This window comes from Mustela lutreola, chromosome 17 (genome assembly GCF_030435805.1).
Source record: "Mustela lutreola isolate mMusLut2 chromosome 17, mMusLut2.pri, whole genome shotgun sequence".
In the NCBI taxonomy this organism is placed as follows: domain Eukaryota; kingdom Metazoa; phylum Chordata; class Mammalia; order Carnivora; family Mustelidae; genus Mustela; species Mustela lutreola.
Window position 1 is genome coordinate 38,953,833 of NC_081306.1, and position 11,781 is coordinate 38,965,613.

Here is an 11,781-nt window from a genome sequence, read left to right on the forward strand (position 1 = left end):
ACAATGTCAAAATCTACTCCTTACCCGAAACGGTTGACTTTTTGAAACCAGTTAAAAGCTCACGTAAATGAGTAGTCTTCCCAGTGAATAAGGTAACAGGCCAGGTGGAAATGAGCCTCGTGATTCCAATTTCATCTGTCGTCTTAAGTGTTTGCAAAGTAATACCATCCCTTCACATTAGCAGGAGAGATAGAAGATAGGTTTTTGCTTGAAACTGGATTCCTGAGTACTCATTACACAAAATTAAACTGCATTGTCCCACAGAATTAATTATGCCGTTTGTCAGCCTGAATGAACGGACAGAGCTCCGTATCTTTGGAGCTTTTCTACGTTTTATTTCTGAGCTGGGAAAAACTTCGGTGGAAACCTATAGATTGAAAAAGCTAACTTCTATATTTTGTAATGTACAAATGCTGAACCAAAATACCTAATAATGTTGGAAGTATTTTAGTCATTCTTTGTATTAGTCTCAACAATGAAGCACATTCAAGAAACCAGCTTTCAGATCACATTCCATTTAATTATAAACTACTCTACTGAACTGTAAGTCAAAATTACAATTAAGTAAAAATAGCTCAAATTAAAGCCACTGTCACAGCCCTATTTTATAAGCAAGTAGGAAAAACAAACTTCTGTAACTTGTCATGCGCTCTAGGTCCTCATGTCAAAGCCAAAAATGCATCATTCCACTGCCGAGAACATCCCCTTCTTGAGGTAGGTTGATGGTCTTTGGCAAATTAGTTAAAAATCGAGAACTCAAGCACAAAAGTAAAATTGTTTACATGCTTGTCAATCCCTTTTCCCGACTGTTACAACTTCAGGATTTTTTTCCACTTTTGATTCGACTCTGGATACGCTCTATTTAAAATTTTTCCTCAGCATGTAAAAATATAAATGAGCCCAAAGAAATGAGTAAGAATTTCCAGAACAGAATAGTATGCAGGGCTTTCATTCATTTGAGTGTGGGATACATCTTTGGCATGAAAGTTTTTTTAAATCAAAATGGTTACTTTGGCTTAGTGACCAAAATCGGGTAAATTCTACATCTGTTTTTCATGTCCCGAGTTCCTGTGCTGCGTTTCTTCAAATGCCTCAGTCTTACTTATCTCACTGTCCCGTCAGACTTCCAGCTGGAGATAACTGGTTTGAAATCTCTCATATTCCCCTTAACCTCATTCTAACACGACGATATCAAAATTCTGTGGTTGTGTTAGTTGAGTTTCTTCTGAATGCATATTAGATAAATACATGGTTATTAAAATAAAAACGTTGAACCCTGGAGGCCTCCTTGTTGTATGCACCCCACATTTCCAGAAGCTGCCTTAACATGGCCCCCTAAATAGCCGGGGTTCAAAAATCCCTGAGCTACTTCAAGTGTGAAGGAGGCAATCCAGGAGAGCCCCAGGCCTCAGGAACCTGTGTGTGCAGTGAAAAGTGTGCACCTTTCAGGGGGGGTCCCAGGAAAATGCCTCAATTCCTCCCCGGAGTCCTCAACTCTGGGGGTCAGCCAGAAATAACACCTTGAACCTGCCACCTGGACATCAGCATCGCGAGAGTTTCCTGGCTTGATGGGGCCCCATCCTCACGAACACTCTGTAACAGGACCCGGAGGCTCACCTCCAAAGTGAAGGCAATTCCTGGTGTAACTGGCTCAGGTGGTATTTCAAGGAGAGCCAGGAAAGTGAAGACTGAGAAAGAGAAGCGGGTGGTGGCAGGAGGTAGGGTCAGAGCAGGCAGTCTCAGATAGCTTGTTTTTTTAAGGAAAAACAACAACAACAACAAAAGGCAAACCCCCCCCCCCCCCCGGCACCAAAAACAAAACAAAACAAAACCACCAAAAACAAGCTTGAAAATGGGTCTGTGCCCATCTGTAGAGTGAGTCTGCTTAGTTTTGGGGCCATTAGTGCCTCCCATTTTTTTCTGTACTGTTGGCTTTTAAATCTCTCTTCTGGCCATCTAATGCATAAGCAAAGGTGCTTTTATGCTCTGTATAAATCTCTTCATGTTACTTTCGGACTCTGAGAACTGCCTGAGAAAATCCCAGCCTGATGCTTTTGACTTTTTTCTCCCCCCAACCCTGTTTTGTCTGTTTGCTGGCACACTCCAATATGGCTGGCTTAGTGCTCGAGAGGACCAGCAGTCTTTCTCAAAGCCCTCAGCCCCCAAATTGCTTTCATCCCTGCACCTTGCTATGAAGACACCACGATGACAACACACCCACACATCAGTAGATGATGAGAAACGCATCTTTATTGGATGAATTTTAAAGGCATTGTCTGCCGAGGGCCTTGCAGGAGTCATCAGGCATACCAACCACGGACCACCGAAAATTCACAAACGACTGTCTTATTACCTTGCTAAAACAGGAAGTCAATTGCAGAAGCACTTCTGTGGGGGCGTGGGGGGGGGGGTAATGAATAAATAAACTAGGGGGAGGAAGTGGGGTTTCCCATTCCTAGGGTTTTGGAGGTCTTCCGGCTGATTGTCTCTATCTCCACAGCCTGGAGCTTTTAAGAATGCACCATTTCCTGGAATTCTAGAACAGAAGAGGCGAGAAAGCATCAGTGGAAATGACTGGGTATTTTTACCGACAGGTCATGGCGGCTGGTGGGAGTTTTGAAGAGGAAAGGAAGCAGATTGTCAGATGATGGGCTTGGCCCCCTCTAAGGGCACAAAAGGAGGGGGCAAATGTGTCACTGGCTGTGGATAGAGCTGGTCTATAATGTCCCATCTTCCTGCGTAATCTAACAAACATCTTCCGCTTTGCGATAGAGCCCCTTGTATTAGAGCCTGGGAGCCCAGGCATTTCTCTCTGACAGTGCACAGACTTGGTAGAATACCCTATCACAATCGGAGATCGCTCAGCTCTCTGGCTACTTTAAGACAGAGGAAGGGGGTTTCTTCCTCTTCGGAAGTTACATTGTACAGATGTAGGAAACAATTCATAGGGTGGGCTTCGGAACTCACTTCTTGAACTCTCACCTTACGCCCAAGAGTTTATGTTACTAAAAGGAGATGGTGATAGGGGTAAGGATAAAAATGAATGGATGTGGCTGATTGAAATTGAAAACTGGGGTTTTGCTTTATATTTATTGGTATACTTTGCCTACCTGGAATTTGGAATTTTTTTTTCTGGTGGCTAGATTTAAATAAATCAATCTTATCTCAGCTATTTTTCTGAGCTATAAATAGAAGCTACATGAACGCCTGTGTAGTAAGTTACAGTGGTATAATTTTGGATAGGTTTTTAAAGGGAGAATTTAATGGGAGTTTTTAATATCAAGTTAGTATCACCGTAAAGAGCCTACATAAATTCTCCTGAGCTGGCATGCACAGTGTAGCTAAAAAGCATGTAAGCAACATAATTGAATAGGAAGAAAATAATTCTGCAGCCATGCAGCTATACTAAAATTTGAATATAGGACTCTGCACACAAAAGACTCCATACCTCGTGTTTGATCTACTCTCTCATATTGTCTACTTGGTGGGCTAATGTCCAATAAAATGTGTTTGTTTAAACCCTTGAAAGCTAAGAGGCTTTCCTACTCAAGTCAATAGACATTTCGATATGAGACACACTTGAGAATGTCAATCCTTCCCTTATTCGGAAAGGCTCAAATCCCAGGGGGAGAAATTCCTTACGTCATTGCCATGATGCATATTAGGGTGTCTTGCAAATCGTTAGCCAGGCCATTGCTAGTTCCCCTCGTCGGGTGAGGGGTATTTTCCAGGTCATAGACAGTAACCCACAGGACCAGGTTCAATGGTTCCTTCCCAGGCATCACATTAGTCTCTATATACATTATTGGTATCACACAGCAGGCCCATTTTACAGATGAGAAGGTTGAAGCTCAGCCAGGTTAAGAATGAGGGATTTTTCACTAACCGTGTCTGCCTGATCTCATGACCCAAGCCCCCAGATTGCTTCTAGAGCTAAATTCTTTTGTACTGGGTACAGGTGTGAACATACCATCGGCCCCAATTTTCCCATCTCCGTCATTATCTGCAGCCGCCATCAAGGACTTGGTTTCTGACTCTGTCAGCTCTCTAGCACCACTCTCAAACTTCTGGAGGAAAAACCTGCAGGACAATCAAGATTGATGGGAATTTTCTGAAAGACCACATGTCTCTGTGCTTCCCCATTTCCTCTTGAAGCAAACCACCTGTTCTTGGCCATTGTGATATTCCGTCAAAGGTCTACACAAGCCAAACTTGCCTTCCTTATAGAAACCACTGGTGGGAATTCTGTTTTTAAAAGTGTGTGTGTGTGTGTGTGTGTGTGTGTGTGTGTGTGTGTGTTTTCCAGGGGGACACGTGGGTAGCTCAATCGGTTAAGCGACTGCTTTTGGCTCAGGTCATGATTCCGGGGTCCTGGGATCGAGTCCCATATCGGGGTCCTGGCTCTGTAGGGAGTCTGCTTCTCCCTCTCCCTCTGATCCTTCCTCTGCTCGTGCTGTCTCTCAAATGAATAAAATAGATAAATTTTTAAAAATTAAAGATTTTTTTTCAGAGTTTTGTTGATAAGTCCATTTGTCAAACAAAAAAACCTACAATGAATGAACTTCTGCACCTACTGTCTCCAGTGCCCGTGTCTAGTGCTTCACAAGGATAGAAGCATGGCCCACTGACCCACGGCCTTCCCTTGTATGAGGCTCTGTGAAACAATCAGCATCAACACTGGCCATTGAAGAAATACTGACCAAACTGACCTCCACGGCTACCAACCCACCTAGCAATGTCAAGGGCAAAACTCACTTAAGCTCTTCTTCATCCAGATATCCACTCTGGTCATTGTCTATGAACCGAAAAACATCCTTCACCTGGCTGGCCGACATCTTGGAGAGGCCTGATGTCTGGAAGAATTTTTGGGGTTCGAAAGTATCTGGGTCTGAAGGACAGAGAGAGGGTTATTCTGAGGCTCATCAGGTCACATTCCATATTTGGGCCAAGGTGCTGAAAACACAGGTTTATCAAAAGCCCTCCACATGATATCCTTGAGCTACAGGGATGCTCAGTTCTCACTTAAAAAAAAAAAAAAGACGGGGCGTCTAGGTGGCTCAGTCAGTTAAGCATCTGACCCTTGATTTCAGCTCAGGTTGTGATCTCAAGGTCATGAGCTTGATCCTTGCATCAGGCTCTTTGCTAGGTGTGGAACCTGCTTAGTATTCTTTCTCTCCCTCTCCCTCTGCCCCTGCCCCCCCACCCTGCTCTCTCACTATCTCCAAAATAAATAAATAAAGACAGACAGACAGACAAAGAGGGCTGTGACTAGGGCAAGACTACGAGGCAGCCAAGACTGGGTAGTTTTGTGATAGCATCTCCTGTCTCCCTCCTTCCCTGTCCAGTTGCTTTTGTCTACCCCTCCCTCCTCTGTGCCTCCCCCGCTTCCCTTTTTACAGCCTGGGTGTCCAAGACCCCAGCAGGGCTGGTCTCATTGGCTGGGTAAAGTGAGGTCATTCCATTCAAACAGGCTACAAGGTATCCACGTGTTTCTTTTTTCATATTTTGTTTCTTTCACTTTACAGCAATGGAATCACAGGCTCTGTAACTAGTTATTTCATTGACAACAATTTTACTCTCTGCTCCCACGGATTTTCAGCAAAGTCCGTATTTTAATCCTTGAGGCTTTGCAGGAGGTGCGAGCAGCTGGGAAATAGTCACCCCTGCCCCCAATGCTCTTTACCTTGGCACTCCTGCAAGGCTGCTGCGATGTCATCGGCGCTAAGGACATCTGTGATGCTCATTTTCCACCTAGTCACACAGAATAAACGAGATGTGGTCAATGACAAGCAGGAAAATGCACGCCCAGGGGCGCTATATGCTCCTGGGCCCCCGGAAACTGTGTGTTTGTGGGGAATTTTTAAATGCGATAAACGTGATATTATATTAAATGAAGGGACAGAAGAGCCACATGCAAGCCATAAACTGAAAAGATTCCAGCCCCCTTTGTGTCCCTGCCTTCTCCTGAATGTTCTTCAAAGACAAATTTTAAAACTACAACTTAGAGGATGACTTGATCCCATTTTTTTTTTTAATAAAAAGGATATTTGCACAATTGATCACTTACATAGTCATCTACAAAACTATGTTCATACACTGGAAATGCAATGTTTCCAATTCTATGGGGGGGGGGATATAGCTTGGACTACTTGGATACCTTCTGTGGAAAAGATGCTCTCGCTCTTCTGAAGGATGGGAATCAGAGACATGGAAAGCCCATCTACCAGAGATCAAAGAGACTCCTTTCATGTGTCAAGTCCATAAGGAAAGGGAAATCTGAGCACAGCATGCACCAACCTAACATGAATCCATAGGAAAGAAGGAAAGTAGGAAGAAAGTAGGAAAGAAGAGTCTGGGGTCTTGCAGGTCCACCAGCTACTTACCTTTTCAGATTTTTTCCCCAAGAAGAATCAGGAAAAAGAGCTGAAGGAGCACAAAACAGATGCGCTTTTGCTACCTTAGTGACCTACCTTATATAGGATTGAAAAAGTGATAGTAAGAACCTCTTAGATTTCCTTTTCAAGGATCAAGTAGACGTAGCTCGAATGTCTTGCCTTGCTAATTAAACCTCTTTTTTGTTCTATTTATATCACAAGGGAATGTGGGTGGGAACAGCCAATTTTAAAAAACAAACCTCAACAAACCTTAACTAAAGTTTCAGTTCTGCAAAGGAACCCGCTGGCAGTGTGGAGAAGAAACCAAAAAGCTGGTTAGGAGGAGACAGTGGCCAAAACGAGGTGAACACAAATGGAGGTCTTCCGTAAAAGGACCCCCAGGTGTTAGTGGCTGCTGTTTGAAGCAGGCCTGCTGTTACCCTCTGAAGCCATGGACGTGAGAGGCCGACCTTGGTCCAGAGTCGACAGACTCAAAGTCAGTGTCAGATAGACCCATAGACTTGTCCATCAAAGGGGTGACACTGGTTGGATGACTGTCCAAAAAAGTCTTGAGTCAGATTTTTCCCAGCGGTATCTTAAATCGCACATACTAAAAAGACAAAAAGGAGGCAAGCAGCCAACCATTCCCAAACCCCATTATCTAAAATGTGTAAGAAAAACACGAGGCCAGGATTTAAGACCTCAAGGTTTTCTGCTTTTTGTTTGTTTTGGACTTTCAGCAAATATTTGTTGAGTCCCTGTGTAGCCAGCACTGTGCTAAACTTTTTTTTTTTTAATTGTGGTTAAAAAAGCATGCAACATAAAATTGACTGTTTTAACCATTTTAATATACATACAGTATAGTAGTGCTATCTAGATGCACATGGTTGTGCAAGAGATCTCCAGAACTTTCTCATCTTGCAAAACTGAACTTTATGCCCATTGAACAAGAACCATCTCCCCCCCTCCCCCACCCACCAATCCCCTGGGAGCCACCATTCTACTTTCCGTTTCTGGGAGTTAGACAACTTTAGACACCTCTTATTTTATTTATTTATTTTTTTTTATTTAAAAATTTTTTTTGCAGGCTCTCTGCTGAGCAGGGAGCCTGATGTGGGGCTCGATCCCAGGACCCTGGAATCATGACCTGAGCTGAAGGCAGCTGCTGAACCAACTGAGCCACCTGGGCGCCCCTTTAGACACCTCTTAAAAGTAAACTCTTGCAGTATTTGTCTTTGGAGATGGGCTTATTTCACTTAGCATAAGAATCTCAAGGATCATCCATGTGGTGGTGTGTGACAGGATTTCCTTGTTTTAAGGCTACATTCAAGTTTTTTTTAAAAGTCAAAAACCAGTCCCCTCTTGCAACCAGAAATAGTCGGTGGCTTCAAAGTAGACCATAATCTTTAGATCTTCCCTGGGTAATATCATTGGGATCATCATCTTCAGTTTGTCCCCAAATATATCCCCCTACTGTCCCCGCCCCCCCCCCCCCAGCAGTGTACTTTCGCTGGCGTCCTCAGTGGGAAGTTTCTTTCACGAACTCCCACGGCATTGCTTGGTTACCAAGCGTCAGACTGGCACCATTCCTGTCTTGCCCACATGACGTGCCCCAAAGCCTGGTACATTCCCCAACCTAGTTAGGTGCTCAGTAATTATTTGATGAACGGATAAAGAAAAACAGGGGTGCCTGCGTGGCTCAGTGGGTTAAGCCTCTGCCTTCGGCTCAGGTCATGATCCCAGGGTCCTGGGATCGAGCCCCGCATCGGGGTCCCTGCTCAGTGGCGAGTCTGTTTCTTTCTCCCCCTCTACTGCTTCCCCTCCTAATGCTCTCGCTCTCCATCAAATTAAAAAAAAAAAAAAAAAAAGCCGTTTCTGAAAACCAGTCGCAAGAAAGTAGGTTGCTAAGAATGTAGGTTGCTGACATTAAGTTGCCATAGAAACTCTGTTGAGTCCTTTCTTTCTGTTACTGTTCAACGGGGGCAGAGGTTCGGTTTGAGAAGGTGAAAAGTGTTGTGGATGGTGGTGTTGGTTGCACAACAGGGCAAATGCACTTAAAGCCACAGAGTCGTACACTTAAAAATGGTTAAAATTGTAAGTTTTATGTAGTGTGTATTTTACTACAATAATAGGCACTGGCCAGCTTCAGCCTCTTTTGTCCTCTGGGCTGAATTATCACAGGGCTCTCAGGACTTCCAGCAGATGAGCCCCAGAATGCTTCCTGCATTCACAGCAGGGCTGAGAAAGATGTTTAACAGGAGCTAAGAGGTGGCTGTGCCCTGTGACTGAGCAAAATGACCTCACAGCTCAGGAAGAGAAGCCAGTCTGACCCCAAAGGGGATCAGACACGGCCACCCCAAAATTTGCCATTTGGACTATCTTGAGCCAAAGGCAACTGAAAAACCAAAAAAAAAAAAAAAAAAAAAATGCAAGAAGAGATCTCTGCTCTCTGCTCATCTGCCTAAAAGTAGAGCATATACTTCCCAAGAGGAAAGTGCCTTCTCTGCACCAGGAAGAGAGAGCAACCCGTTGTTGTGGACAGAGTTGATGCTGGGAGGAGTCTGCATAAGCAGAACTTTCTTAAATACCCCTTATCCTCCATTAGTTCCCCCATGTGTTTCCTAGTCACCTCCCCATGGTTTATCACCCCTAGGAGCCCAAATCCCCTTTCCTTGGTCTAGCCACTGCTCCGCAATTTGCTACTCTTTGTTAAATGGTATATAAGCCCCTAGGTCTAGCTGCTTTTTTGAGTTTTGCTTCTTTTCTATGAATTCCATGAAGGTAATATTAAATTGTACCTTTCCCCCTGTTACTCTGTCTCTTTTATTGGTTTAATTAACAGGTCCCAATAACAGAACCTAAGAGATTGGAGAAAAACTTCCTCCTCCCCTAAGGCCCCATCACAAAGAAACCTTCTTGTCTGCCCCATCAGTCTCATCCCTCTGTATTTTTTTTCTTCTAGAGCACGTACCACAATGTGAGATGATTTGGGTTTTTTTGTTTGTTTGTTTTTTGCTTGCTTGCTTATTGTTTATCTCCTCTCCCCAGATGGAAGCTCCTAGAAAGTAGGGACTTTGTGTGTCATGTTTGCCTTCAATCTCCAAGGTTTGTCATTTACTAGCACCAAAGGGTCCAGCAGTGGAGATAAGAGGGCTTAGCCTCACCTGAGAGGCAATGACTAGTCATAAGGTGGACTGGGTGAGAATCTGAAATCTTACTGAAATAATGACCAGAATGGTTAAAAGTATTCCCCATGCTTTGTTGTTCCCATCTATTCCAGAAGAGTCTCAGGGGCACCTGGTTGGCTTTCTTGGAAGAGCACGTGACTCTGGATCTTAGGGTTGTGAGTTCAAGCCCCACATTGGATGGGGAGATGGCTTAAAGATAAGATTTTATTTTCAGTTTCACAGATTTTTCTAAAAGATTTTATTTATTTATTTAACAGAGAGAGACACAGTGAGAGAGGGAACACAAGCACAGGGAGTGGGAGAGGGAGAAGCAGGCTCCCCGCTGAGCAGGGAGCCTGAAACGGGGCTCCATCCCAAGACCCTGGATCATGACCTGAGCCGAAGGCAGATGCCTAACAACTGAGCCACCCAGGTGCCCTTTAAAAATAAAATCTTAAAAAAAAAATGTTTTTAAATTGCAAAAGACTCTGAAATGTCTTACAGGACTATAGCAAATTATTTGAGAACATTAAGAGTGGAGATTCTGAAATGTCAGTGATAAAAAAAAGCAGGAAGGAAAGCAGCTCCTGACTGACAAGGTAGGAAACCCCCCAAAATCTGAATTTTAACATCTAGCTGATGCATCTGTACGATGATATGGGGAGACATCTAGAATTACTGGGGTGTGTTTATTTATAAATGAGATGTTTCTCTAGTGAAGGATTTCCTTTCCCACTCAAAGAGACTTGGCAAAAATTTGTTAAATAAGGTTTCCAGTGGGAGCTCAGAACAAATTCATGAGTGAGGAGATATTGCTGTTTGCTAACTAAAAACTATACAAGGTCTTAGGGTTGAACAGAAAGGTCAGCTTGCAGGTTTCACAACAACATGAGTAACAAAGGCATGGCAGGACAGTCGGTGTCTCTGAGGATTTGACCTCCACTGGATTTAGAGTTTTTACAAAACCTTGGATAGGATCCATCCCTTGTGACCTCCTATGGGTGTGGCCATGAAATAAGGTTCGGAACCAACACTGGCTACATTATCTGTGGGACCCAGTGGAAAGTGCAAATGCGAGCTTCCTAGTGCACAAATTGAGAATTTCAATATAGCAGCTTCAGAGCATGAAATCAAGCATGGGACCCTTCCAAGTACAGATCGCACCCACAAAGCTGGCCTGGCTCATGATTTACATTTGTTCAACATTGCCTGGTTTACCAATGTTATGTCATAGCATTAGTCATTGCAACAATTCTCTGAAATATTATTATCCCTATGAGGAAAAGGGAGATTAAGAGATCCTACAAGTCTGTTAGCTGCTTAAGTGGCAGGACCTGAACTCATCTCAGAATTTTCCTTGGTGTCAACTGAAAAATTCCCAAGACAGCCAGCCAGACTTCTGGGTTTCCACAAGCCCTTCTTCCCCTTGGAAAGGAGAGGGTTAGAGTTTGCTTTCAAGCCATCAGACAAAGCACACTGGGTTCTCTGAAATAGGTAAGTTGTCACCCCAATCCACCCCCTTAACTCCGGCCGAGTTGGGGCAAGGTGGTCCTGAGCATCTCTTTGAGCTAGGGAGCTGGTGGTTGTTTGGGAAGTTGGGAAGTTGGGCGTATACCCACCTGTTCCCCTTGATGATTCCCTTCCGATTCAGGGTCATGCATGTGCTGAACCTGTTTCCTCGGCGAGGTGGGGGGGGGTCTCTAAAGGCAGGACAGGGGACTGTACTTAAATAGGTTACCTTGACCTAAACAAAACATGTTATCTCGACTGCCATACACACTTAGGATTGCAAACACTAACACGGTACGTGGTGAGGCTGGGACACATTCAGCAAATGAGTGAACAAGCCTGTTTTATATGCAGTCTCTGTCTCTCTTTTTCCGTGTGTATTTATGTGTGTTTGTGAAGGTTAAGTATGTTTGAAAGTATTATTAAAAATATAATATCTGCTTTTTGTAGAAAATACAGAGAAGCAAAGAAAAGAAAAGAAAAAGAAAGAAGAGAAGGAGAAAGAGAAAAGAGAAGAGATGATTGTAATTCACCACTGGAGACAATAATGCTAATAATTCAGAGATCCTTTAAGATATATTGATTTTTAAAAATATTTTAAACATTGAAATGGAGCCATGACTTCAGTAAGCTGCTTTTTTGCTTAATATATTGTGAACATTTCCCCCCTCAATAAGTATAAATCTATATACCATGATTTTTAAGAGCTATATATAATTCGATATAGAGAG

General features: G+C 43.5%; 1 protein-coding gene across 1 annotated transcript; it reads right to left on the bottom strand.

Annotated features, from left to right (window-relative positions):
* Nucleotides 1–2,248: 2,248 nt before the first annotated feature.
* On the bottom strand, nucleotides 2,249–6,562 carry OCM2 (oncomodulin 2). The gene is made up of 5 exons (XM_059154808.1): nucleotides 6,471–6,562; nucleotides 5,684–5,751; nucleotides 4,756–4,888; nucleotides 3,971–4,080; nucleotides 2,249–2,536 (listed from the first exon to the last, which is right to left on the bottom strand). The coding sequence occupies exons 2-5, from the start codon at nucleotides 5,742–5,744 to the stop codon at nucleotides 2,511–2,513; spliced, it is 330 nt and encodes a 109-aa protein (XP_059010791.1). The 5' UTR covers nucleotides 5,745–5,751; nucleotides 6,471–6,562; the 3' UTR covers nucleotides 2,249–2,510.
* Nucleotides 6,563–11,781: the final 5,219 nt, after the last annotated feature.